The 27,979-nt window shown below is 41.3% G+C and overlaps 4 protein-coding genes and 1 long non-coding RNA gene across 12 annotated transcripts in view; all 5 read left to right on the top strand.

Moving 5' to 3' along the window:
* Nucleotides 1-334: 334 nt before the first annotated feature.
* On the top strand, nt 335-4,625 carry LOC116934692 (melanopsin). The gene is made up of 7 exons (XM_032942162.2): nt 335-1,047; nt 1,299-1,363; nt 1,483-1,574; nt 1,629-1,863; nt 2,852-2,984; nt 3,059-3,448; nt 3,511-4,625. The coding sequence occupies exons 1-7, from the start codon at nt 661-663 to the stop codon at nt 4,078-4,080; spliced, it is 1,872 nt and encodes a 623-aa protein (XP_032798053.2). The 5' UTR covers nt 335-660; the 3' UTR covers nt 4,081-4,625.
* Nucleotides 4,626-8,482: 3,857 nt separating this feature from the next.
* On the top strand, nt 8,483-12,837 carry LOC116934685 (rhodopsin). Of its 2 annotated transcripts, none has more exons than XM_045173612.1 (8): nt 8,483-8,559; nt 8,879-9,225; nt 9,330-9,397; nt 9,480-9,571; nt 9,633-9,861; nt 10,367-10,499; nt 10,919-11,344; nt 11,403-12,837. In XM_045173612.1, the coding sequence occupies exons 1-8, from the start codon at nt 8,544-8,546 to the stop codon at nt 11,844-11,846; spliced, it is 1,755 nt and encodes a 584-aa protein (XP_045029547.1). In that variant the 5' UTR covers nt 8,483-8,543; the 3' UTR covers nt 11,847-12,837. The 2 variants fall into 2 exon arrangements, with proteins under 2 accessions (XP_045029547.1, XP_045029548.1); XM_045173613.1 differs by having other exon boundaries at nt 8,506-8,788.
* Nucleotides 12,838-14,193: 1,356 nt separating this feature from the next.
* Nucleotides 14,194-24,049, top strand: LOC116923305 (melanopsin). Of its 6 annotated transcripts, none has more exons than XM_045173614.1 (12): nt 14,194-14,418; nt 14,480-14,603; nt 14,687-17,315; nt 17,422-17,554; nt 17,634-18,175; nt 18,271-19,491; nt 20,025-20,092; nt 20,191-20,282; nt 20,348-20,579; nt 22,158-22,290; nt 22,378-22,800; nt 22,867-24,049. In XM_045173614.1, the coding sequence occupies exons 6-12, from the start codon at nt 19,279-19,281 to the stop codon at nt 23,434-23,436; spliced, it is 1,731 nt and encodes a 576-aa protein (XP_045029549.1). In that variant the 5' UTR covers nt 14,194-14,418; nt 14,480-14,603; nt 14,687-17,315; nt 17,422-17,554; nt 17,634-18,175; nt 18,271-19,278; the 3' UTR covers nt 23,437-24,049. The 6 variants fall into 6 exon arrangements, with proteins under 6 accessions (XP_045029549.1, XP_045029551.1, XP_045029552.1 ...); XM_045173616.1 differs by having other exon boundaries at nt 14,480-17,315; nt 17,634-17,696; nt 18,027-18,175; XM_045173617.1 differs by having other exon boundaries at nt 14,480-17,315; nt 18,027-18,175.
* Nucleotides 24,050-24,340: 291 nt separating this feature from the next.
* Nucleotides 24,341-25,281, top strand: LOC116934687. Its single transcript, XR_004400868.2, has 2 exons — nt 24,341-24,557; nt 25,047-25,281. It is a non-coding gene; the product is annotated as an uncharacterized LOC116934687 (long non-coding RNA).
* An 86-nt stretch (nt 25,282-25,367) lies between these two features.
* The window catches only part of LOC116935286, a gene marked incomplete in the record, with an annotated part of 4,098 nt that continues 1,486 nt past the window's right edge, over nt 25,368-27,979 (top strand). Inside the window, 4 exon segments of one of the 2 annotated variants that reach the window (XM_045173620.1) lie at nt 25,368-25,463; nt 25,562-25,675; nt 25,966-26,446; nt 27,037-27,596. In XM_045173620.1, coding sequence (XP_045029555.1) covers nt 26,008-26,446; nt 27,037-27,596 — 999 coding nt within the window. 2 annotated transcript variants of the gene reach the window in all.

Raw genomic sequence — 27,979 nt, 5'->3', positions numbered from 1 at the left:
GGCCAAATCCAAGCCGATTGCACGGCTTTTGCATTCGAACATGATACGATGGTTGTTGACTGAGTGCTTTTGATTTCTTTCGCCGTTCGCAGGCAAACACGCGGTCCTTGCTACACACACATCAATAACTGAGATTGCGTATATATATACGTGAGCGCGTCGGCATATCAAGGCGGAGAGATTCTGCGCTGAAACACGTGACTTTATATCTTGGGCACTTGCGTGAAAAGGGCGGCGGCCGCATCTAGTGCGAGAGGTATGTCTCTTTTCAACAAGAACACCAAAAAAAACAAAAAAAAAGGGGGGTGTGCAGATAAAAAGGCGGCACAGATGTCAACGTTGGCGTTAGTCGTCCGGCTGATGTCCACTAGGGTGCACACTCGAGTCCATTGCTGTTCAGACCAGACGGTTTTGAATTTTCGTTGTATTCTGCCGGTGTTTATTGAACGGATCGTTCTGAAACTTATTTCACGGCCACTGGCTCAGTTCGTTGATTGGACGCTAATCACCACGACCTTATCGTCTTTGCGTTGATGACAAGGTTGGCAGCAAAATTGGCAAAGAAAGAACCAAACGAAAATCAGTCGGTGGTTTACATCCTAAAATGACGATAAACAGCGTTTGGAAAGTGAATGTTTGCGAGACTTTGATCGACATTGGATGTGTTCGCTCGACAGGAAACAGTGGGCCAACAGTCGAAACGCCATTGGTCGTAAGGGACAAATGATGGCCATCCCAACGGCTATCAACAAGACAAACAACATTTCTGGCGCAGTTTTGCTCGGCCACGTCCTAAATTTCGCCATGAAAAAGCAACAAGAAAAACAGCGTCACGATCTCTTGCCGTTGGTCGATTCAAATTGGTTCGACAACGGCACCGCTGCATCGTCCAGTCACATCATCAAAGCAGCAAGTGATGCAACAACTGTCGAACTGCTTATGCCCGTCTGGGCTTACCAAACGGCGGCTGTTTATTTAATTTGCATTTGTGTCGTCGGTTTGATTATGAACGTCATCGTCGTCATCGTCATCCTCAACGATCCCCAGGTAATATCCCGAAATTGTTTGATTGTTTCCTGACTTATTTCCTTATTTCGCATCTCTGTCTGTGATGGATGCAGCTCGATAAAAGACAAAGTAAAAGCCACACTATTTCCTGTTCTATCTCTACCCTGTCTCTTTTGCGAACGCATCCGTCGAAAGTTGTGTCTGACTAATGCAATCGGGAGTATCCTGTTGCTCACAGAACTTGTCTAAATGCATTTTCGTTTTGTTATTTGGCCGACGACAACGTCTAGAAGTCACCGCTGAACTGGATGTTGCTCAATTTGGCTTGCTCCGATGGAATTATTGCTGGTTTTGGGTAAGTCGGTTAGACGTTGACCCCTTTCAACCTGCGCACATCTTTCATTAACTGCCATTTATCGACACGTTCTTCACGCAAATGATGCCATCAACGGATGACTTGTCGGAAACGGACAGAGCTCCAATCTCAGCATCGGCGGCTTTCCAGTTTGATTGGCCGTTCGGCAACGAATTGTGCATCGCCTACGCCATGATCATGTCCACGGCAGGTTCTCGTTTACTAATCATTGCCGTGACAAACGATTCCATTATTCCATCGACAGGGATAGGATCGATAACAACTTTAACAGCTTTGGCCTTGTGGCGATGTCAGTTGGTTGTCTATTGCCCGGCAAAACGGGGCAGCGCTTTTGCCAACAACAACAACAGCAACGGTGGAAGACTGGGACATTGTCGGGCCGTCCTTTTGCTGGCCATTATCTGGACGTACTCGTTAGCTGTGACATGTCCGCCGCTTTTCGGATGGGGACGATACGACAGGGAAGCCTCCCACATCAGGTAAACTCATTTAAATGAAATAGATGTAGGAAAAAGTGTTGGAAAATGGAGATGCACGTGTCGAGGTCAATGTCAACCATCATTTGAATATTCGTGACAAAACGCCTATCCAAAACGAATTTCTCGGAAATTTGAATCTAGGGAATGGGTCACCTTTTTCCTACTTTGAACTTTGAACATAAATTTTGGTTCTCACTTTCTCCCACCCTCTTTTTTTTCTCACCTTTCCCTACCGTCATTATCGAATTCTTCATTTTTGCTATTATGTCAAACTCCCCTTAATAATCAGCGCTTGTTTCGTTACTGGCACACACTTTCAATCGCTTCTTTTAATAATTGGATGTGACGTCATTGTCGCCCACTAAAGAAGACGAGAAGAGAAGAACATTTTTTGTTGTCTCTTTCCAATCATCGAATCGCTAATAAGGCCCTCCGTGGTTTTATTTCGTTAGAGGGATGGGGGCACAGCAGAAAATGACGAAAGTTTTTAATGACGGAACGACGCCCCTTAATCAACAAAGAAACTTATCTTTGAAGATGTTTTTGAAAGGGCATTCACGTCAACCGATGATTTTTCCAAGCGATAGACACGGTCTGTTGTTCCAGTCAAATTTAATTGATGCCAATTTCGCCAACCTCGTTGAATGTTTGACGTATCTTGCATGTGGGAAACATTTTGAATGGAACGAGTCTAAAGTATTTCTACAAGAATGTCTTGTGTTGGCAACGGTGTGATGTGCGACTGGAATGCAATATCACGTCTCGGATATGGGCCAGGCATTTTCACATTTCCGCTCTGCGTGTAGCTACCAAAGAAGGAAGAGCACTGACAACAATGTGCAATAGTTGTTGAAAGGTCAATTAAGATTAAGAACATTCCACCCAAGATTTAGACACATCGAATCGTGAGATATCCGATTGAAAATAAGCAGCATGTGAATGGATGAATCAAACTGGCTGTTAACTAATGCTGTGACATTTCAAACAGCTGTTCGGTGAATTGGGAGTCTAAAATGGACAACAATCGGTTGTACATTTTGTACATGTTTGCCTTTGGATTGTTCGTCCCGTTGGCGGTGATCGTCGTTTCTTACGTCAGCATCTTACGCGTCGTCAGAAAGGTAATTGAATATCATTTTTGTTTGGCTTCGTTTTTGCACGTTGTCAACATCAGCTGATGTACTTTTGGAAACAGGCCGGTAAATTCAAGAAGACAATGTCGACCATGTCGCACAATGTCGACCAGTCACAAGAAATATCAAACCAACAGCAAGTGCAGACGCTACACAAAACGGAGCGCAAGAAACAAACGAGTGACGCAGCCGAGAAGCGTGTGACGGTCATGGTGGCCTGCATGGTCGGCGCCTTCCTGACGGCCTGGACGCCCTATTCCATTTTGGCTCTTTTCGAAACATTCACGGGCGAAATGGGCCTTCCGTCGAATGGCAATTTTTCATGGCGAGGCAATGGCGACGAGTTGCATTACGTCGGCACAATTTCGCCTGGATTCGCCACCATTCCGTCGCTTTTCGCTAAGACGTCCGCCGTCCTCAATCCACTGATTTACGGTCTGCTCAACACTCAGGTGAGAATATCTCCAATGTCACGCCGCAATTGAATTCGATTAATTTGTTGTTGCCATTACAGTTCCGCACGGCTTGGGAGAAATTTTCTGTCCGCTTCCTGAGTCGACGTCAGCGTCGCAAGAATAAAGAGATGCGACATTTATTGAGCTGCATAGGCCATAAGACGCCGACGTTGAAACCATCGACGTCTGTCCATTTCTCCATGAAAGAAATGGTGTCCAACGAATCTCAATCGGCTTACGTCATGGCCCGTCACGTGGTGGCCAGTCCTCCTGTTGTCCGCTTCGTTCAACAACAACACGAACCGCCAATACGACTCAAATGTCTTTCGCCTTCGTTGGCGTCTTCTTCATCGACGGCCGACGCGGACACGTCCGTCGCCAACCAACAGTCGATTCAAACGAGAGGCTTCAAGAATTCTTTATTGCCGCGCCAGGACGAAGAAGAGGTTGGAAACGAGCCCGGCAAATTGGTCGTCATTCTTTCCATCACGGAATCGACCAGCTGCACGACCACGACCGACGATCACGCCTTCACGGCAACGTTGGAAGAGGAGTCTGTTTTCTCGGAACAGACTCCGGTGAACGTCAGCGACTCACTTGACATCAACTTGTCTCCGACGGAAAATTAAATGAAGCTCAGGGTGGTGTTGTATATTATATATAGGAATGTCAACGATGGCCAGGAAGGGGACGCCGGATCGATAGTCTCTCACCGCAGGTTGAATTGATTGAAAGATGTGTTTATTTGATATCCGATGCACTCCGTATTTGATTTTGTCTGCTGAAAAGGCGAATTTATTTAGAAATGTCTGTTTATTTTCCGCGTTTAGTGTCGAGTATTTTAGGACGTGTGAACATTTGGATGGTGGAACCTCTACCGAATTCACGTAACACATTCCTTTAACAAACAATAATAGATTCGTTGTAAATGTACACCAATGCCGATGTATGGCTTCCATTTATTATAACAACACATTGATCGAATGATTTCCACACAAAAAAACCTCCTCTTCCCTCCATGTACATAATAATAACAACAACATCAAAACAAATTTATTTATTCACTACAAAATATACATTTACTTTCTATTCCTCCCTCATATATTTATATGTATCGATGTGTTTTCAGAAGAACAATACAGGGTCACATTTGAATACATTTAAATGGCAACAACTGCTGCATCTGTCTATATAAAACTACAACATGTAATAATCAAAATCAGACATAGTATAAATACGCCATCACAAATCATAGGCTCCAAGCTGCGTCAAAGTGCCGGAAACAAAATAAAGTTTGATGTCTGTATAGTCTCTTCGTGGAACCCTAGAATTCTCCCCCCCTGCTTTTCGCTTGTTTTAGAGAAAAAGTTAAAACATGTCGTGCCTAGGGCTAGCATCAGTGCTGCCATTATGTGCCTTAAAAAAATAATGAGCCACTTGAGGCCAACAAATCGATCCATTTTCGCTGTAGGCACCCAACAATAGGCATGTAGGCCTTAAGGGTTTAGCCTCTAGATTTGTACATTTACTATAGGATACGTCATTTTTTAAAAAAAAGGTGAAACCGTGAGTTATTCCGAGTGCAATTTCGTGAATCCAGGCCAACTTCTATGAGCTTATCCGGAGGCAACACGAAAGTCGGGCGGAAATGGACACGGAAATTGACGAAATTCGGTATGGACGTTTGTGTTACGCTTTCGTACGTAACGGCTTTTGGTAAGCCAATGGACGTTAATCGATTTATAGTAAACGACACGGTGCAGTTAAACAATCGATTGTTTTCCCCATTGGAAATCGATCGGTTTACGAGTTGTTACATAACAGTTATGCAACAGATCAATCATTTTTCGTTGCCAACCTTGTTGAAGAAGGATCCACAAGTGCTGCTTCAAAACTTGCTATTCTGTACACGTATCAATAACTGCTAATCCATGAAGAGGGGCCAACTTTACTGCATGTTTCATTGTTTTCATGTTGACTATATTAAATAGGAGACATTATTGTGTAGAGCAAAGTTTGGCATTTTGGGGGGCTTACATTGTGTGCTCACTCGTCCATCTGTGTTGTGACTGCGCATTATATCAACAGCTTAGAGCATCCACAGCAGCTTGCAGACAGCAGCTGGCCTCCTCATGGATTTTGCACGCTGTGCTGGACCTAACAGACAACATTGCCGCAAGTGCGGATTGTGCGTATACACCTTTGATCTTTCATCTCATTACATTCAACCACATTCGAAAATGATTTATCTACTGCATAACGTATATGTATAGATTTGGAATAGATGTGTATCTCCTTAGGCTATGCTGTTTTCGCGAAGGCTCATGTGGCCATGTTAACCAGACTGTAATAATCTATAATTGCAAACATGTCTGTCGTTGTGTCGAATATCATATAGATCATTCCCTCAAGCAGCAACTCTCTGTTGATTAGCAACTTGATTTTTTTTTTGCTATATCATTTCAGCATTTCCCGGGATATAGTTGATTAGTTTTAACCCTTTTTCTTTTCCATTTATGCTGATTGATTTGAAAGTATATCAACTGTTGCACGTGGGCTCGTATTCATTTTCTTCTTATTGCCCATCAAATATCTTCACGTCTGCGCCAAAGAAGATAAAGGATTACACGTGGAGTGTCGGTACATCAATAGGGGAATCCATTTCAATTTGCATGTCACTTTTCTAGCGACAGATTGAATAATAGGACCTAGATTTCTTTTACCACTTTGAAATACGCAGGCGCTACTTGCAATCAGCGAGCTGCTAACGTCGAAATCTCGCCAATTCCTCACCCCACTTTTTTTGGATTACGCACACCGTCGACATGCAAAAGCAATTGCTCGACTTTATTATTACATTTCCAAATACGACAAAGCTCCTCGACGTCCAATCACCTCATTATAAGCGAAGAAGTCTGTGTGTGATTGAGACTTTCCCGTATCTCCCTTTGGGGCAACATCTTTGTCAAAGAAAAAAAAAGGGGGGGGGGGCGAATGGATCAATATATGGAAATGAGATTCACATAGACGCAGGAATCCTTCGTCTTTTGATAAAATGTGCGCTACGTGCCCCAACAACCGCTTTCATGCAGAGAGTCACCGAGTACGTAGAAAACATTCCTTTCTATGCAAAAAGCTTCACTTTCTCCGTGAACGCTCATTTACGAATATGGAGAACGAATTCGAGTGTAGCGTGGCTTTGTACAGTTTGACATCTTATAAAGCTTTAATGGAAAGATCTGGAATCATACAGTATATACGTAGGCCCCTATATATAGATCTTCAATAGAGAATTATCCAACGATCTTCACACTTTTTTAAGTTCGATTCATTGGTGTTTTGTTACCGTCAATAAAAGAATGATGTCATATTATTTAGAGGAAAAAAAAAGAAATCATTATTATTAAAAAACAATTTTTTCAATTACGTGATGATATCGATCCGGAGCTCATCCGATTATTATGTCTGTGCAAAAGATTATACATACAATGTTTTGCAATAAAGAGATAATAACGTCTATACTCGTTCAGTATAGTGTGCAATGTATTTTTAAAACGTATACCTCGTGACTGTTGAATTCTCATTTGATTGCATCGACATGTGTTGTTATTTATTGACAAAAGTGTTTTTTTTTTCAATTTGTTCACATTCAATTTGAAGACGTGGAACATCTGAAGACTTCTACATTTGCATTTAAATTCACGAATGACAACAGATGTAAACATCGGTTGTCGAGTCTAATGTCATACTTTTCTCTATTCCTTTTTCAACAAGCCTTTATTCATATGGACGGGGAAAAGAACATCATCTGTTTGCACTACGGATTGTGGCACAGCAGCATTTCCTTTGAACGAAAAGCACAGGGTCCGTTTTACGGAAACACGTTCCCAGGGTCAGCACGAACGATTTGGTGCCATCAAAGAAACTCAAATGAAGGGGAAACATCTGAAAGAGTTGCAAAAATCGTTAAGGACGCCATCAGCCTCTTATATGTAGTCTATATAGACACGGAACAGTTATACGAAATGCAAATACTGCGGCATAATGTGTTTATAAATAATCGCTTATATATACGCATTTAAAGTGAAAGAGTGAGTGTGACTGAAAGACGGACAGGGAGAGGGGTTACATAAACCTAACCTGTGTTTCCTATTAAGCATGTTTACACCACTGTTATGTAACACTATCGATTACCGATGTGCTGAACAGATTAACGGGTTAGTAATTAACAAATTTCATCCGTTCTAATACAAAAAACTGATGCACGCAGTTGAATTCCGTCAAACGGCAAGGTGAAATTTAAAAGAAAGCGTAGAGCTCACGTGTTTACAACACAGCAGATTTACGTAACGGGTTACTGACAGCACGTGAACCTACGCTCACGTTCCAATCTTACCATGGCAACAAACGGATTTATGTAGGATTTCCTACACAACATATGCATAGACGTTTCACAGAAGATAGTCGAAGCTTCGTTTTTCTCCCAGAATTGTAAGTGCACGTGTTTCAAATCCTTCTGTATAATTGATTTGCATACGAAGAAGCTCGCGAGCTCAGTACGTACAAGACAAGCCTATAGACACACCCTAATAAATTAGTTGATTTTGAGCCTAGTGCAAACGATTTCCAAAACACGCAGCACCTTTACATTTGTCTCCTAATTGACCACATTTCAATGACAACAGAGGTCACGTGAAGCATCAATAGGCTCATTGGCGCAATATTTCCATCAATGCAGCTCGAGAGACTTGATTTTTGCATACGAGAATTGCACAAGGTGGAGACCATAGCGACGAATCGACACATCAAGTCTGCTCGAATTTGCATATCGCGATGTCTATTTGATGCGTGGTCTAGTATTAGATTTTCAACCGTGAAAAGATCGCCCTACCTCTTAGTGGTCGAACAAGTTTGGGGGCAAGGAAACGATAAAAAAAAAACTGCGCTTGTGCATGGCAGCACGTGTGTTTCGTGCTCTTCCTCTAGCCACTCGGTTGACGACAAATAAAAGACGATCGAGTCGTCAACGTCGACTTTAGTTGTTTGTGGCCGGCTGTTTGGGGCGCACACGTGAATCAATCACCCACCCTTAATGTACGTGTTTAGATGTGAGTCTGTTTTTTTCATCGTGTTTTTGTCTGCTTACCTTTTTGCGTCGTCTTGCGCATTTTTCGCTGAGTGCAGCAATTGATTTGCCGTTGTGTAAGAACAATCGAAACTTTTGTTTCACGTTTTTCGCATGAATTGCAAGAAAAAACTGACGTTGTCAAGTTCGTTTTGATAAACAAAAGTAAAGCCGTCGAAGCAGAAAAAGGGCCAAGTTCTGGACGGGAAAAGGTTGTAAGAAAACGTAACAATTGTTGAGAGCGAATTTGAATGCCAATCCGATATCGATCAGCAAAATGTTTTAATTGTATACGTACATAGATGGATGGGACGTAGTAATTATTGCCAATTTGGACGGACAAAGTGTTCCACCATGGCCGACTTGTATTGGCAATGACCACGGCCATACGCAAATGAAAATCGCTTTCAACGTCTCATTGTTCCTCCAAGACGCTATGGATGTAGTCGCTGGACTGGTGGAGAGTAACGTCTTGGTTAACGGATCTTTGAACACGAGCAATCAAACGGATGGCGATGAAAGAGTAATAGGCTCTTTGTTGATGCCCGTTTGGGCATACCAATCAGCTGCTGCCTACCTGGTTTTTATCAGCGTCGTCGGCCTGTTCATGAACGTTCTCGTCATCATCGTCATTCTCAATGATCCAGTGGTAGACATTCTAATAACTTGTCTTGACTTATTGCCATTTTTATGTTTTCTATTGTTATCTATCGTTTTTGATTGCTGCCTTGACGTTGGACCGGAAAACAACAGAAAATGACGGCACTCAATTGGATGTTGCTTAATTTGGCTTGTTCCGATGGAATCATTGCTGGTTTTGGGTAAATTTCTGCAGCACGTCGTCTAATTAGTTCATTTTAACCCATTTTGTTTTTCTAATTTGATTAATATTCATTCGGACAGAGCTCCAATTTCAGCATCGGCGGCTCTTCAACTTGACTGGCCATTTAGTGACGAATTGTGCATCGCCTACGCCATGATCATGTCCACCGCAGGTGTTTCTCCCGTTTCAACATCTTTATCGCACGGCAAATAATTTCGTTATTCCATCAACAGGGATAGGATCGATAACAACTTTAACCGCTTTGGCCCTGTGGCGATGTCAGTTGGTTGTCTATTGCCCGGCAAAGCGGAGCAACGCTTTTGCAAACAACAACAACGGCGGAAGACTGGGACATTGTCGGGCCGTCTTTTTGCTGGCCAGCATCTGGACGTACTCGTTAGCTGTGACATGTCCACCGCTTTTCGGATGGGGACGATACGACAGAGAAGCTGCTCACATCAGGTAAGCTGCTGTCATTCAATAGAATGTTATCACATAGTTCGTTTTTAATTCATTTAGAAATTGAAGAGCGATTTGATCGTACGTGATGTTTGTGTTTTACGGTCCCAAATTGCGCGAGAACATGGCCTTTTGGCAATGGCATTTCTTAGTAGGCTATATATACAGACAACTTGTACTTGTATTCTTATTCATTTCTTCTTATGCATACGTCTTTGTTCAATTTGGCTTGCCTCATTGTCAAACGAGAGTAATTATTGTTTTGTCTTTGTCATCTGACGCTTGTCGCCAATCAACGCGCTCGATTTGTTTTCGTTGAACATTTCGCAAGTCACCTTGATTTCCCTATTTATCTGTGCGCTATTGATTAGTGCCATCGTCTGGCACAGACTGCGTACGAAAACGACCCGTTGTTTTAAATGTATAAGGCTTCGATTTGCAACCCAATAGCTCTCTTTAGTTGGCTACAATGTAACGCCTTAAGTTTGAATTGATTTCTTTTGAGAAGCTGCTCGGTGAATTGGGAGTCTAAAATGGACAACAATCGGCTGTACATCGTGTACATGTTTGCCTTTGGATTGTTCGTCCCATTGGCGGTGATCGTCATTTCTTACGTCAGCATCTTACGCGTCGTTAAAAAGGTATGGTCTTTTCCATTCAGCATCATAAGCTTTACACTGTTGGAATACGTGCTGGCATGTCGCGTCGTTCGTACAGATCGTTTTCAAATGGAGATGTGTAATCCAAATGCGATGACTTAGATCTTCTTAAATGAAAAGCCAATTCAATTAACATATGGGGCAGCTTGGCAAAGAATTCTGATCAGAGTAAATGTTTAGCGTAGTCCTTTCATTTGAGGACTGTTCAGCCACAAATAAGTGGGACGGTACATGTACATTTGTAGCTAACAAAGCAAAGCTTACTACCTATTATGTACCGTATGGCTTTATACTTGTTTTGCCTTTGTATGACGAGTGCATCCTCTAAGCTTGTATACAATTCAGCTTTAAGTGTACCATTAATAATCTATTTGTTGGGACACATTGTTGGGCGAGATCAGACGAAAGAAATGAGGAGGAAAACGCAAGCCGCTGTGACGGGATACAAACACGAGAGCCAACAGGTCATTACGGCGAGAACAACGTCTCGTAACCATCCCGTCAATAGGCGACAAAGTCGACGGGTAATACGTAACGTCCAGAAGATGAGTAGCACCGATGCGGCTGAGAAGCGTGTGACGGTCATGGTGGCCTGCATGGTCGGCGCCTTCCTGACGGCCTGGACGCCCTATTCCATTTTGGCTCTTTTCGAAACATTCACGGGCGAAATGGGCCTTCCGTCGAATGGCAATTTTTCATGGCAAGGCAATGGCAACGAGTTGCGTTACGTCGGCACAATTTCGCCTGGATTCGCCACCATTCCGTCGCTTTTCGCTAAGACGTCCGCCGTTCTCAATCCACTGATTTACGGACTGCTCAACACTCAGGTGACTTTGAAATTGTCGGCTAAATCGCACTGAATAAAAATATTGGAAAAATCAACAGTTCCGTGCGGCCTGGGATAAATTTTCCATTCGATTTTTGGGCCGACGACATCGTCAATCAGAGGCGGCGAAAGTCGATTCCGGCTGTAAACGACGGAAGAATTGGCGTCAGCTGTTCGAACGGGCGACATCGCCAACGTTGAAACCGTCCGCCACCGTCCGTTTATCGATGAAACAAATTCATTTCGACGAATCGCAATCGATTTACGTTCTGGCTAATCCACGACCTCTGATCGCTAGTCCTCCAGTTGGCCGTTTGGTCCAACGAGCGCAACACCAACGCCAACCGTCACCCACGCGGATGTCTTCATCGATGGCTGATGATGAGACGACCATCGTTCACCAACCGTCGATTCAAATGAGATCGTTTAACAATTCAGAATTGCAGGAACGTGTGTTGCATCAACAGGAGGCCGCAATCAAGTTGGCAGTTGTTTCCGACTAGTCCCGTCAATCATTTCAGCGATGATCAAGTAAGAATCCGTCGCGTCTGGAACGTTCCAAGACACGCCCTGTGCTAAAAGGCGGTACGTCGTGTGTCTTTGAATATTTTTCAAAGTATTGCGGAATGTGAGTGGTTGAAATCTGGGACATGCCGCGCGTTTGCATCAAAGATGTTGGGTAGATTGACTAAAAGATAACGGCGCGCTATCAAAGAATTAAAGGGTAGTCTAGCTGTGTTTTAGGCCAAACCAACCCATAATGGGGAGAAAAAAGGAACACTACATTTTTTAAGGGCATTTGAAATACATTCAGAATGTTTGGTTATGTACAGAGGCATAGGAATGAATTCCATTTTTGGTTTTGTTTTATAGATGACTTGAGGCGTTCTTTATAAATAACTTTGCCCGCCTTTCCCACTCACTAATATAGGCAAGAGTTGCGTGAATTTTGCATTCCGTTGAAAACGAAGGCTTTTGCTCGTGAATAACGCCTTCATACAACAGCGTAGTTTCGTCTGTCATCATTTTTTATGTTTCAACATTTCCTTGTCGATAAGCACATCATCTCCCTGCTGACGTGTTCATGTTTTATTACCCGTTCTCTCCCCTGTGATCTTTTTTTTTTGAAAAAAGAAATGAGATTTCCTGTTCAACATTAGCCGTCAATTCTAATTTTGGTCTTTAGTTTTGGAGACTGCGTGATAATGGACGATCCTTTGAGCTATTGCAGTTGCATTTCTACACAAAGGTGAACATAATGTTCTAATTTAATGACTCACCTGCTGAGACGTTAATCCTTGTTGATCGTTAATTGAACGTGCGCACGTCATTTGTTTTGTATACGCGAAGTGCTAAAAATGAATAGATCTGCAAGTTATGCCCGTGTGAACCAGCAACGGCATATGCATTTATTAAGAAATGCCACCGTAAGAATTTAGTTCGATTCATGTGTATACGACTATATATGGCGGAATACAGCATTCTCGGAAATGATTGAATGTTTTGGCTGATATATGTGATCCTTCACCGTGAACCGGAGAGTTGTGATGCGCCCAAGTCATTGTAAGTATGCATCTAATTGGAAAATGGGCATATAGGCTAGCTCTTATTCGGAACTAATTAACGCATGTTTGTTCACCGCTCAACGTTCCCACCGAACCACGTGTGATGATTAAGTTGCTCCCCCTCATCAAACATCAACAGTCGCATACAATTTCCTTGTTATTGTGTTTGTTTTTTCTCGAAATTTCTCACGTTATTATTAGCTCGTTAGTTGGTACTGTTTCGTTATAGACCTTTTGAAATATCCATGCACACACCTTTTTTACATCTGCAAAACAGCAAGGATAGAAGAGATAACCATCAAATAAGTAAGAAATCAACGGCCAACTTTTTTCCAAATGGAAGGCGCTGTTGGTTTGTACAGTACCGTTACGTCTTGCGTAAAGGTTTTGTGTATACAGAAAGCAAGCCAACGTTTCTTTGTTAGCCTGGCTAGCTGCTGAAACTTAACTCCGAGAAACATCATATGCTGCTGCGGTCTTTTTGTATAAAAGAAAAGGGAGTTGGGGTAACTGGCCGAACGCGACAGAGAACATCGGAAAATTGGCTTGGTAAATGCCAATTGAGTTGCTGGGCAATGATAATAATGTGAAAGGGAAACACACACAAAAAAAATGTAATGAAAAATAGGAAACCTCTCGTCGGACTACAATGGCGCAGGAAAGGTGAACATGTTTACTTGATGTGTGTCTCGAAGAAAGAGCCAGCACGCGGGCTCATGTAACGCACACTACTATGCTCTATATCAAATGATGAAAGAAAACTTGCTTGACCTCTCGTGATGCTTTGAATTTAATACGAATTTAAGAACTTTAGTTGCCGAAAATATTAGGACGAAAATTTATTTGCATTCAATGTCTTGAATCTTTCTCTGTCGATGGATCAGTTGAACTTTTAGCGGAAAAGATTTGCCTCTCAAATTGAAATGCGTAGTTCTATATGCATCATGTTATTCAAGAGTCTTTATTCCAGTTCAATCTGCAGCAAAGTGCTCGTTATATTTACACGGATCAGCTGTCATCCAATCCGTTTTGATTGTGATCCGCATTTCTCCTATCTGTGCATAAAACATCGGCAGTTTCAATTGCATTCGACCGTGTCCACATGTAAAAGACTATCGTATGTAGATATATATGTACTGACACGTCTACACCTGGTTTACTTCTCTTTGCAAGGTAAATATCGATTTCAATCCCGTTGATTTCATGCGTAGACATGTTTATAGAGACATAATCAATCCTGCGTAGAAACTGTATAGTATAGACTATATGTATAGGCAGTGCTGGATGCATTTGGCTGAACAACAACGATCGATACAATCAATGTGTCTGTAAAGCTTCTTGGTCGTTCGATCTGTGGCGAAACGAGAATCAGCCAAATGGATCGTGTATAGCTACGAACAGGTATAAGTTGTGTTGAGATACAGTTGAGCTGACAACCAATTAACCGGTCGACAGCGAAAAGGAAGGAACAGAAACACACATTTAGCTGTGTACATTTGAGGCATTTCGGGTGACAACTTGTATCTTATAGTTGAACAAAACTTGGTCGATTCAATGAATTTTTGTTTTAGTTATATACAGACAGCCATTTTCTAGATTGTATATGTGCATCAGGAGAAACGGATGCCGGAAATCTAACGAGATTGTCACGTCAAAAGCATAGACACCAGATTTCGAAGAAATCAGATCCGTCAAGTGAGCGATCATTCTACTAACAATTATATGTTTCCTTGCAACTTTATAGCAGCAGCACACATAGTAACATTTTCTTTGCACAGCATCCAAGTTGGATGTTTCGTTTACTTTCACTCATTGTGCTGCTCCAACAGGCTCCGATTCCATGGCGACTAGCATCATTTCCGCTTTACACATAAACCTGTCGTTGCTTTCAGCTTCTTATCCGTTTTGAATGAAAGTTTCGGTTACACCAGAGCAAATATATACAAGTCAACAAGGAAGTAACTTTACATTTAACAGCGTCGTCTAAATATAGACATTGTCTGACCAGCATTTCGCAGCCACCATTGACGTTTGGAGTCATTAGAAACAAGCTGAATAACACATCATCAAAGTGGGCGGTTATTCTATCACAAACAGCGACTGTCTGCCCGTTACGTCATACCTAACCATCCACATAAGGGCAAAATCAATTTACAGTAGATACCCCTCTTATTGTATTAACGGAAAGGGCAACATATACGAGGCCTTGCCACTTGGAGTTCTTGCCATTGGCAACAACTGAAGAACTGCCGTTAAAATATAAAAATTGTATTGTTCAATAACATCTTTTGATGTTCTTTGTGTAGACCAGCAGTTGAACGAGTCTATTCGCATTGCATATATAGATTTCTGCGTAGCGATAAGACTTTATTTTGGGAGGGAAAGAGAAAAGACCCAATTTTTGTTTGTTTGACTAGGAAACAAGCAAGGTAATATCAGGCCGGCTTCTTCTTTTGTCAAACTGCTGAGGACACTTGCAAAATCCATCTAAGCCTGCACACACACACACACACACACACGTCATGTACAGAAGAAAAGGAAAACAGCAATAGACAGGATGTAAACAATCTCGACTATATATATATAAGCTCTCTTTTCATCTGCTTTATTCTCCTTCCATTTTTTTCTTTATAAAGCCAAGCCTTCTTATCATACAGGATTGCTGTATGCTATTATGTTTGACTGATTATTGAGGCATCTCTATGAAAAAAGGGAAAAAATCGGATATAGGTAAATTTCTCTTTTGTCGGCTGACGATGATCGAAAATCAAAAAGGATGACGTCACTGTCACAAGAGGCTTACATTCCACTCTGCAGGATTTTCGAAGGCTCCTTCTAATACAACCTGTAGTAATAATAAGGGCCTCCCCTATTGTTGAGAATTAATCACGGATACGTTGAACGGCATATAGGGAAAAATTGATCGATACATCAGTAGTCTTAAGCGGATGCTTAGCTAACGAGCTCTTTATCTAGAATGATTCTTTTTTTAAACAACGCGCTTTGAAAAGGTAATCACGCACGTCAGAATTTGCTCACTCGATGCATCAGTTGCTGTATAAACTAGAAAATGAGGTGAAATCAAGTTGTTCTGCATTACGAAGTGCTTAATCAGATTACGACCGTGAATGTATAGACTACTACGCGGGTTAAATAATCGATTGGCTTTAGACTCCATGGCTGCGTAATTAAAGCGTGACACAATGCATATTCGAGTACAGCACGTGTCTGAACAATACGATAATTCGTGGTAATATATGCGCGCGCGTTATGCGCTCTACGCAGCGATTATATTAAACCAACACAGCCGGAAAAGCTTTAAAAAAAACGAAAACATTCATTTTTCGTGAAACGCATCAACTCCGTCTGCGTTCGTGCGACAACATGTCAATTTGCAACAGAGGGAAAGCCTTGCTATCTCTAATGTCATGTTATTAGCAGACAAGCGTTTTTTTCTTGTGTCTGGTTTCCACAACAAAAACGCCCCCTCGGCACGTGCCTAATTTTATGCGCAATATCAGAATTAGACCTAGCCTTCATTTTTTATTTTTCAAGATAAAACTAGAGGTATGGAACACATATAAAAAATTGCCCCACCAGGTAGAGCTATTTTTCAATTTTTCTGTTTTTTTCACCAAGGACACAGTCGGGCACTTGCAGACATCAATAGCAATTGAGCATTGGCACAATAGTGTTGTTAGCTGTCTACTCGTTTCCATCTAACACGAGTGTGTCAATATATGCCAACGGTTTGGACCACAGTGCGAATAATAGTGAATTCCTTCAGCTACTTTCGATCGTCTCAATCACGCGTGTGCAGTAACGAATCACCATCATCCGATAAAGGATTGCATATGGTGACGTCACAACAGCAGAGAAACATATGGATCAAAGATACAAAAGTTTGCAAACGTTTCATTATATCGACGTAAGAATATTTGAATCTCAGCCGGAGATATTGGAAAACCGTCCGGCAGCACCATCTGTGAACGTGCATCCGAACGAAGATGTTGCTCTCCTCCAGATGGAAAACGTCTTCGCTTCTACACGTTTTGAATCACCTGGATGAACATAATCGTGTTACCAAAAATGCAATTGTGTTTTTATTTTGCATATCTTTTTCCCCAACAACGGATATCCGGCCGCGTGTAATTAGATGGACTTTTACATAGACGTCAGTGCAAGCGTACAGCAGTCAACTTTGAAAGCCCATCAAGTCTAATTAGATAAAAAAAATTCCACCCGTCTAAGACAAGTTAGCCAATTGCACAGCGTCCCACGCCTGTTTTACCCATCCGGAGAATGGAACAATTGGCGCAAGTACTTTTTGCTAATTCAAACTTTTTGGGGTGGACGTCAATTCTTTGGTGAACGAAAAGTACGAACATCGGCAAGTGTGCCACTCAAGTAAGAAACTCTTTGTTAATTTATGGAATGCACTTTCCAATATAAATATAGCACAGAGTTCGTATGCAAATTTGCGTGCTTTTGCAACGCTTTTGAATCATTTCAGGCTGGAATTCATTCCTTCTTCGTCATAGTACGTCCACGTGTGTAGGGTTTTTACTTGATCGGATTGAATTATTTGGCAAAGGACAACCCATTCACTGCGGACAGACCACGATTTGCTTTAACGCAGTGCAGAGGTATGTATCGCTGCATGCCTGCATCCGTCAATTGGCAATTAACTAATTGCACTTATCATTATATTCAATTATATTGTAGCAAAAGAGAATGGTGTCTATCAGTTCTCTAACCAATCGATAGCGACCATTAATCAACTAAACGGTAATGTGAATTGAGCGATTTCCCTTTGAAATGTGTCCAGCCCCTCAGTAAAATTGCCCTTTGTTCTTTATCTAGACTCTTGCTTTTTCGCTATATCCATTGACTGATGGATTGTATCATGTTTTTTTTTTCCCCGTCCATGTACAGATATTACAAAAAAAAAAAGAGACATTGACGGGCCAAGAACGAATGGCTTTCAATAACAATGAAATTTCTATGCATCCAGCATTCTCTTCTTGTACGATGTTACAGCATCGCTATGACGCCATTGGCTAAGCCAATTCGTATATGCATAACAAGATTAATGGCACTCGATTTCTTTACATTTAGGGAAAATCCTTGACGTGATGCAAGTTTAGTGCGACACCGACTGAAGCAAAGAAATAGAGGGAAATCTGGTACACGACACGTTAAATTTCTCCTACACCGGAGCACATGATGTGTAACACCGCCGAGATCTGTCAAATTTCATGGGTCTGGTACGTCTAATATTTTGTAGTGGAAGGCCAATCGATTTATCAGCAATTCTCCTTTACTCAATTATAAATTTTTTTTTTATTATTGGGCAATAAAGTTGATTCTCATGGTGCGTGTATTGCTGCCATTGTCGCAATTCGATCATCCAATTGGATCGAGAAAAAAAAATGGCCAGCCAATGTACGAAGTACAGACGATGTAATTATGCACGGCCGAGATGCTAATAAAGGCAAGTCAAAAGAAGATTGAATAAGAAAGGGTGAAAGGGGCATCAAATTGAGGTGGCAGAAACGAGGGGAAAAGAGAGAAAATATGCTGATATCAATAAAATGAGCTTCGGCAATCCAATTTTTGGCAAAAATAATGAAATTACAGCGTCTGCGCTTCGCATTTCGATAAGAGCAGATTTTTTTTTTTTAATTTTATTTCGAAAAAAGTGCCAGACGATTGACATGTAAAATTCATAACCCATCCTGAATCATCTATAGAATTTTAGCATAGCGCGCTAGTACGGCGCATCAGGGCCACTCCACCTACACCCCGTGTATTTACAACGCGGAGTGAAATGCCTGATCTTGCGCTGCTGCGACCAGCTCTTCTTCGTGCACCATCCCAAGTCTTAAACAGAAGTCTGGCGTATAAAAGAAGGTCTCTGCTTTAAGACAGACTTTAGTCTGGCCCAGTCAGCAGCTGGACATGACGTCGTCAAAGAGTTGCAGTGAATGTCTGTGTTTTCGGAATCGACTGTTTCTTATCTTTCACGCTGCCTTTAGCGCATCAATCGACTGAATGGAAACGCCGATGAACCTCTTAGTTCTCTTCAGCGTTCTCGTTCAAACACAAAGGGCCGAGTGGGCTGCTTATCTTTTTTACGGAGAGAACGCGATGAGTTGGAACGGCCTCGCTGGAGGAAAAAGTTCGGCAGGAACGGGACCGCAGTCGTGTTAAAATGAAGAACTTGATTAACAATAGCATTTCCCTTTTGAAAGTGAATCCTTGTACGATCGGCAACTCTTTTTCAGCCCGATCTATGGCCGTCTGCGCGGGACCACGGCCCAACGATAGACGTCATCGTTATTAGGAGTAAACAACGGGCTAATTCGTTATGGATTTTATCGGTGATGAGCAATTATGGCCAAGGGAAGAAGGCGGTTTAACGGACGATGATTCATTTGCGAATGGATCGTCCGGCATCGTGTCACAATTACTGATGCCCGTCTGGGCGTATCAATTAGCAGCCGTCTATCTCATCTTCATCAGCATCATGGGTTTGATAACCAACATCATCGTCGTCGTGGTCATTCTTAATGATCCACAGGTATTTGATTTGATTTATTTTATTGGCTATTCTGCCTTTTCACTTCCTGTCTTTATAATTTCACCGAGTGCATTTGGGATAACACGTCGATCATGCAGAATTATCATTCAGGGGGTATATTCTTGCGTGTTTCTCTCGAGATTCGTGTTAAGATGGTCACCTTGCAGCAGCAGTTGCATCACATCCTTGTGTTGAAACAACGCCCACCTTTTTTAAATACTCGGCTAAAAATAGACACAGCTTTGTTTCCTGGTTTTGATTCGGATGTTTACATATGCTGGACGTTTCTTTTGCCAACTGACTATTCAAGTCACACGTCCTTAAATGTTAGTCTTTTTATTTGAACTTGCGTTTCCATCTTTTTCTTCTTTTAGCTCTCTTTCTCCGTCCATTTGCCACCTACGCACATCATATACATACACGCGTTTACATGTTTCTTTTAGCGATGATGTAGTTTGCTCTCTTATCACCTCCTTCCCATCTATTTTGCATATTTAATTCTTTTCGGGTTGGAACTTGCACATCTTTAATAGAAAATGACCCCCCTCAACTGGATGCTGCTCAATTTGGCCTGTTCCGATGGAACTATCGCAGGATTTGGGTATTTATCTATACTGAATTTCAATAGACATCAGCATCAATCTTCTTTCATTGAAATTTCCATGTGCAACGTACCTGATTTGGCACTGCATTACACAGTACAACCGTATCGACAGCTGCTGCTTTGCAATTCGGATGGCCTTTCGGGCAAGAGTTGTGCGTCGCCTATGCAATGATCATGTCCACGGCAGGTGAGTCTGATTATCTGACAAGAGTGGCCTGTTCCATTTACAATGGTCGAAACTTCCCCAAACAGGAATAGGATCGATAACAACTTTAACAGCTTTGGCCTTGTGGCGATGTCAGTTGGTTGTCTACTGCCCGGCAAAACGGGGCAGCGCTTTTGCCAACAACAACAGCAACGGTGGAAGACTGGGACATTGTCGGGCCGTCCTTTTACTGGCCATTATCTGGACGTACTCGTTAGCTGTGACTTGCCCGCCGCTTTTCGGATGGGGACGATACGACAGGGAAGCCTCCCACATCAGGTAGGACGTAACCTAAATCAATTAAATCGACTATTCCCCCCTATAAATGCGCCATTTTACGGGTGCTCGACGTGTAATGCGATATTATTGACCTGTAGGGGAGAGTGGGGGCAATTGATACACTTTTTGGTTTTTTGTATTTCTTGAAAAAAAAACTAAAAAGTTTAATATAAAAATTATATAGAATTGTAGCCTATTATCTCAGCTACTAAACGATATTTTTTTTTATGAGAAAAGATTAATTTTAATAGTAGTAAATTGTAAAAAACTGAGCTCGCTTCGAGTGTTTCAATTGCCATGGTAGCAGGGCAATTGAAACGGTGTGTCGACGCAATTGCAACGTGGGTTTTCCCATAAGGAAGCTTCTTCATACCCACATAAAATGAAAATCACGATATCTCAGCAGCCACAACTGCTAGTGTGATCAAATTTTACCATTAGGTACAATGCGATATACAGATTTTTAAAATATGCTTAAAGTAGATCGTAATTTAGTTTAAAATATTTAAATAATTAAATTTAAAAAAAAAACCATTAAGCAACATGCTTTTTTAAATAAATCCCAAACAGCGAATACAAGTATTATAGTTGTGTTAACATGATGATTTACATTTGTTTAAATGAATTACGTCAAATACTTGCAAAAAAAATGCAACCACTCGCAGACAGGGAATATAAACAAAGTGTTTCAATTGCCCTGCAATAGGGTCATCGTTACATTTAATTATTTAAATTATTTAAGAGTGCAGGGAAAAATTAAATGACATTAAATTGTAGAAAAATGAATTGCAAATCATCTGAAACTAATTTTATTACTAAAACGTAGCGTTTTAGGGGTTAAAACAAAAAAATTGAAAACGCAAATTTAACAGACGGAGAACAAAAAACAGTTTTTTCGAGATATCTTAAAAAGTTTTGAATAAAAAAACTCGTAAATTTTTCTAAACTTGTAAACCCCCTCATTCTATTAACCCTAATTTTTTCAAGAAAATTCCTCTTATACGGCGAGAGAAACAATTTTTGTTTCAATTGCCCTGTGTCTCAATTGCCCCCACTCTCCTCTACTGTATTTCCATGTCTTTTACGTACATCAGTGCATATGGACATGAAAATAATGACAGTCCCATCCAAATTTGTAAGGGATATTTGACTTTTTTGTTTTATTCCAATGAGGCAAAACGAGAAGACTGCGCTTCCAAATCCCTATAACAGATATCGGGAGGGTCTTTTCCTTAGCAAAATGTGTATCAATTAATCTATAGTAGACTACTGTACATTTAAAAACCGTCATTTTCTTTTCTAAAAGTACGTCGACGGACAATGACGACGTAATGTAAGATGCTCTTGGTGCTCTCTTATTGATTCGTACTTGGGTTGAACTGCTAGTCTACGCAAGATAATTACAGTTTTCCTTTTCAATGGACGATCCGCCGTTCGTTATAATCCGGATAGACCTGTTTATAGAACTGCAGCGTGTGACTGTATTTATCCATCTATCTATCTATATATATATATATATAGGGTCTTATACAGAATATGTATTGCACTAACACCAATATCACGAAATGTACCTTGCAGCTGCTCGGTGAATTGGGAGTCTAAAATGGACAACAATAGATCGTACATCTTGTACATGTTTGCCTTTGGATTGTTCGTCCCTTTGGTTGTTATAGTCGCCTCTTACGTCAGCATCTTACGCGTCGTTAAAAAGGTAGTAAAAACAATGTCTTTTTTGATTGGGCTATCCTTTCTATTTTCGCTGTTGGATTGATGTTGTTGACTTTGAAATGTGGCTCAGACGGGCAAATTTAGGAACACTACGTTGGCTACGCTGAAACAGAAACAACAAAACGATCAGCAAACAACGGCCGACTTGCAAGAAGTGAAGCACCAATCGAATGTCAACAACAATCAACGACGCAAAAGTTCCAAGAGTAGCAATAGCGATGCGGCTGAGAAACGAGTCACCATCATGGTGGCCTGTATGGTGGGCGCGTTTATGACGGCCTGGACGCCCTATTCCATTTTGGCTCTTTTCGAAACATTTATCGGCGGTCCTAATAACTCGCACAACAACGTGTCTTCATTTCGAGAGGACGACAATGAAAATGTTGTTTATTTTGTCAGTGGAGTTTCACCTGGATTCGCCACCATTCCATCGCTTTTTGCTAAAACGTCAGCCGTCCTCAATCCACTGATTTACGGACTGCTCAACACTCAGGTAAACGAGGGATTCTTATAAGCAATACAATTACATTTTAGATGATGATTTCTTGAAATCATTTAGTTTCGGTCGGCCTGGGAGAAATTTTCCCTTCGATTTCTAAGTCGACATCGACATCTCCGTCAGTTTAGTCAGGAAATGATGGGCGTGTCTTTGAATGCAACCAGTCGTCGTCTACGACAATTGCTAGATTTCAGTTACACTATGAAACCTTCGTTAACTGTCAACTTGCCCATGGCAGAAATCGTTCCCATCCTCAACAACGAATCGCATCCAGAACCGCAATACAAATCGACTTCTTTCAGGATCGTAGGTGATGCCCAGCCCAGTACTCAGATTCTACCCCAACGTCAACCGGCTATCAAACAGGATCATAGAACGGAAGTTCGGTCAAGAAGCAATTCTTTGGACGATCGGGGAATCACAAAAGAATCTTCCCAAAGTGTTCCACGCAATCCTATACAACACGAGCAGCCCGTTAAATTGGTGGTCGTTCGTTTACTGTCTGATTCGACGAGCTGTTGCTACACGACGGACGAAACGTCTCTTGATGCCAGTAGTTGCCCTGTCGGGCATTCTCCATTCAAAAATCGATTCAACAAAGGCAAAAACAATCAACCCCAGCAAGTGTAAAACATTTAATGGCCAGTTCGACTTTGTTGTTTTAATTGGGCCAAATTGATTAGTGGAGTGGAATTTTTTTGTCAATCTGTTGATATTAATGAAAAATTCACATTTCTCTTCTCTTGTCATTCTAGAAAAAATCATCTAATCTGAGACAAAATCTTTGTAATTAGCCAGGAAAAAGAGTTTAATTTCTCTGAATAATGTCCGTAGTGTGTTCATTCCCATTGTTTGTGTACTCTCTTGAGACATTTATCTATTTTGAGAAACTAGAGCAATGCTATTATGAATCGTTTCAGCGACGATTTGTTGATTGATAAGCCTTGGACGAGAAAATGGGTGAATTTGTTCTTTGACTTGGAATTGATATTATAAAATCATGCTATCTGTTGATTGATCTCTTGTACGAATGTGTAATAGCTATAACGTACTGATACGTGATCTAGGAAACACGATGACACAGGGTCCGTACTCATTTCGTGATCTACGCTACTCGATATTTTTTACGTAACGAATGTAATTACATCATACAATGCACATCGATCGCTGCTCTACGTGTAATATACGAGAATGACACCATCAATACATCTATCCATCCAATAAAAGAAGATGCACGTTTAAAATGTTATCAAAACAAGTGAGACTCGATGCAATTTTTTAAAAGACACACAATGTTTTTTGAAGTTAAAAGAATTTTTACATAATATGCCACACTAGCGTTTGCATTATTGGGATGCTAGAGATGCAAAGTGATATTGGTGCAGTACATTGTATTCCGAAATTGGAATTCTCTTGTGAATTTTTAGAAAAAGAAAGAGCCCTACCCGGTTGACGACAGAGATTTGGGCATTGGGTCTTGGGTGGAAATAAATTCGAGAAATGTTTATTAAGGGTATAGACATGACAACGTTGGAGTAGATGTCAAGTGGATCGAATGACACCGTAAGTGGCACCGGATTCAAGTATTCAAAATAATAACGAATCATTAGGGAATAGGTGGACCTATTGGACATTTCTTTAGCTAGCCCACAACATGTTTTCCCCCTTTTCTAAACGAAAGACAACGTGACTTACAACATGGCCAAGTGTATTATACTGTCGAACTCCCCTAAGTGATGGATCCATTGCTGGTATGTGTGTGGTCTTGTTGAATTTCTGGTTACATTTTAAAAATTCTCCTTTCACATGGCTGCCCATGTAACTTTACCTCATAGATATTTACCATCAAAGCATTCCATCAGAATTCAGAGTAGTTTTTGTTTGGATGTGTTATTTTTCAAGTCTGTGTTATTGATTCCCATGTTGTCTGCTATAACTCATGGTTAGTGCACCAATAAGACCCAAGTCCATTCATCGTTTATCTGGGTTTGAATCAATGGAAGCACAAGTTTTAAAACTGATCCTTTTAAAAGATTTTAATGTCAAATGATTACCATTCCCAATTGTCTGTTTCGATAAGTTTTTTTGTATACGCGTACGTCTATCTACCGTCTAGTATCTTTGGTTTTATTACTCGGAGAAATGTGATTCGTTGTTGCCCGGTTTTTGTTTTGCTTCCTCTGCGTATCTGTCTGTTACATTTCCCGTTTTGATTTATTTGACTTTTCTGATTTTGCTAGGTTATATACCACAATATTGCCTCTCCGATGTTGCCATAATGCACTGCGGGATTTGCTGTCAGCTATTTCATGAAAAGGAAACGAATTTCACAAGCATTTAAAGGCCCGTGCCCGTGTAGGCATGTCTGTGGGGGTTGTCATGACGACCTGGCTCGGTAAGGTGTATCATCAAACAAGTACTACACAACAGTGAGCGAACGAGTGCCTCGAACGATTATCCACCACTCCAGCATGACAAAATAATGCAAGTAGATTAATTCGATATTTAAATTAAAATCTCAAGTGCCATTTGTTGTCAACGTAATCAAATTTTCGTCGTCTTTTCAGTCAGCAGCACTTTTATAGTTTTCATCCGGTTATCACCTGACTTTTCATCCCCTGCCCTGCAGTGGCTGACGTACCGTCGTTGATGTGAAAGTATAAATCGTTTTCTTTATCCATGAGAAAATTAGGCCATCGTAACAGCAGTGAACCTTCATTTTCCAGCATCTTATTTTTCCCTTTTTCTTTTCCAGCCTTATAAGAAGCTTAGATTCTTGTTGCTTCGTTGCTACAGTGTCGCTACACGGTGATCTTCTTCCGTCTATTCAACATCAAGCGGGCTGACGTCACACTGCACATTTCAAATAGTAAGAGAATCGTCTTTTCCAGGAATTTCAATTTGCTGCCATGCAGCTTTTTGTTTTTTCTATCTTTACGGGCTTTGCGTTGGCATCAGCCGTTGCTGCTCGTGTCAAACTGGGATCTATTAAAAATGACTTCATCTTTTTCTTTCTGAAAAAAACGAAACAAGAAAATCGATTCGTTAACGGCAGAAAAAAAGTGATCCCTTTTTTTTTTCACTTTTTGTTGCCTCTAGGTGAAAGCAGATCATAACAAACACTGAAATCGATCCATTTGTTTTTCTGTTGTTATATAGGACATCACTAGAAAGTTAACCTTGTAATAAAACCAATCAACCATGTCGCCGACTGTACCGACAACGACGGGCCCATCCAATTCTTGGATACGTCTCGGTCCGTCTTCACTTCCGTCTTCAACTGCCGGCGCCGTGTCGAATCTGATTCGAGTCGACCAATCAACAAGACAACATTGCGAAGACGACGGTGCGAAAGGCAGCAGAATTGCTGATGCATACGGTAGACCTCTGGACATGTGCAACGACAATGGAGCAGGGAATAACGGAAATTGTTGGTTATTGACGCATCAGAGTGTGTCATCAGTATCGCTAAATGGAAGTTGGCAGCGTCGAGACTATCACGAGCCAATGACTATGGAGACGGCCGAGTTTTGGATCCATCAACTCCGTTCCGTCTTGCACGAAACTCGCTCCAATCTCAATCTCATTGTTGCCTTTCATCATCGCCAAATGCAGAAACGACAAAGTCAACTATCTTCGGGTAGGTTCTGCTCTCTTTTTCCTTTATAAAAGATGTAACTTGGCCATGAACTAAGAGCTTTCAGGTAAAAGCTTTTTATGAAATCCGCACAAGTTGGAGGGGAATCCATTCTGAGATAACCCGAGCTAAATTTTATTAAGTCATATCTACTTTAAAATGGGACCGTAATGCTAGCTACGCATACGACATTTTGCCCTTTAGAGGCCTATACTTTTATGTAAGCAAAGAATATTTAAAAGAAATGGCTTTGCCAAATAAATATATCAAAATCGAGTGTGTAAAAAAAAGGGGGGGGGGGAATAGTTTGACTATTGAACGGTGGAAAAAGATGAGATGCAGTCAATAACTTTCCACTCGAGCCGCTCTTACATCAGCCCGTCCAGCCTTATCCTTCCGCATGGAAGCCTCTTTCATTTCGGTTTGGGAGATTGAGTGTCAATGGCATGACCTGGGTTGATTATTTTCCAAGGCGGATTATACTTGCTCCATGGAAACTGTGCAGGCGGGATCAAACGGTTTTCCTAGTTTTCAACCATTTCTATTTATTTTTTGTTATTACCGCGGAAATTAAAATGCTGCATTATTTACAGATTTATATGCAAAGCCAGCAGAGACGATGATGACATCCAAGTCTGTGGCAGTTCAGACAAACAGCGAATCGAACAATGGGAAGCAAATGGAGTCTGCTAAAGAGTCGAAATTGAGTTGTTATCGGAAATCAGTTGCAACACCGCGTCTGCCTTCTCATTCAGATTGCTCAATTATCCCCGCATCAAAGCCAAGAGCGTCCACCGTGTCGCTGGATGGATGCCGTTGCCCTGGCAACAGCTGTTGCTCACCGTCTACCCACCGCTGCCTTAAAGGAACTTGCAAAACGCTTAATGGGCAAAAAGTGCCACCACCTCATCGCGACGAGGCCAAGTGCAATCACCATCGTCAGTGGGAAAAGAATATCAACACATCCCTTTTGCTATTGAACGATGCCTGGCAATTGGCTGGATTACACACTCGTCAGCGAATGTCCATTCTCAGTCGCCACTATAGGACTCTTTATCGACACTATCGGAGGCTACGCAAACGGCATCGCAATTTGCGTCGATCTATGCGCCGCACGTCTCGTCAAACTCGTTACATTCAACACCAACTTCAGGTAATTTTTCTTTTATTATTTTTTTTAAACTCTATAGATTTCAATTGAACACGCCTTCGGGGCTTTGCACTCAAAGTCTGGGACAAGAGGATGATGGGAAACTAAACAAAGCCGCTTTTTGCTTTAATGTTATTTTCTGGTGGATCTCAAAGGCTTCTCTTTTATTTCCCCCCTTTTTAGGAGAATATCTCTTTTGTTCTTCAGAGCAAACTGGGATTTTTTTTTATCCGTTTTTGGCTGCAGAACTGTCATTTTTGCAATTTTAGTTTCATATTCATTTTGTTGTAGGCTACAATTTTTTTGCAAAAGGCTTCACGAAGAATAATGTAAAACCCATGTTTGCAGCAACGTTGTATTATTCAGTGTAAAAAACAAGTTGAAAA

The sequence above is a fragment of the Daphnia magna genome, linkage group LG5 (assembly GCF_020631705.1).
Source record: "Daphnia magna isolate NIES linkage group LG5, ASM2063170v1.1, whole genome shotgun sequence".
NCBI classification, from domain to species: domain Eukaryota; kingdom Metazoa; phylum Arthropoda; class Branchiopoda; order Diplostraca; family Daphniidae; genus Daphnia; species Daphnia magna.
Note: the sequence above shows the minus strand (reverse complement) of the source record. Positions and strands in the feature narration are given on the sequence as shown.

What these genes read in the sequence shown, in the direction of transcription:
- LOC116934692 (XM_032942162.2), top strand. Translation starts at nt 661, where the DNA reads ATGTGTTCGCTCGACAGGAAACAGTGGGCCAACAGTCGAAACGCCATT. An exon ending in TCATCCTCAACGATCCCCAG is followed by an intron (nt 1,048 to 1,298) that starts GTAATATCCCGA and finishes GACAACGTCTAG; the next exon opens with AAGTCACCGCTGAACTGGAT. An exon ending in TCTTACGCGTCGTCAGAAAG is followed by an intron (nt 2,985 to 3,058) that starts GTAATTGAATAT and finishes TTTTGGAAACAG; the next exon opens with GCCGGTAAATTCAAGAAGAC.
- LOC116934685 (XM_045173612.1), top strand. An exon ending in TCATTCTCAATGATCCAGTG is followed by an intron (nt 9,226 to 9,329) that starts GTAGACATTCTA and finishes GGAAAACAACAG; the next exon opens with AAAATGACGGCACTCAATTG. An exon ending in GGAATCATTGCTGGTTTTGG is followed by an intron (nt 9,398 to 9,479) that starts GTAAATTTCTGC and finishes TCATTCGGACAG; the next exon opens with AGCTCCAATTTCAGCATCGG.
- LOC116923305 (XM_045173614.1), top strand. Translation starts at nt 19,279, where the DNA reads ATGGATTTTATCGGTGATGAGCAATTATGGCCAAGGGAAGAAGGCGGT. An exon ending in AGGGAAGCCTCCCACATCAG is followed by an intron (nt 20,580 to 22,157) that starts GTAGGACGTAAC and finishes TGTACCTTGCAG; the next exon opens with CTGCTCGGTGAATTGGGAGT. An exon ending in ACGGACTGCTCAACACTCAG is followed by an intron (nt 22,801 to 22,866) that starts GTAAACGAGGGA and finishes GAAATCATTTAG; the next exon opens with TTTCGGTCGGCCTGGGAGAA.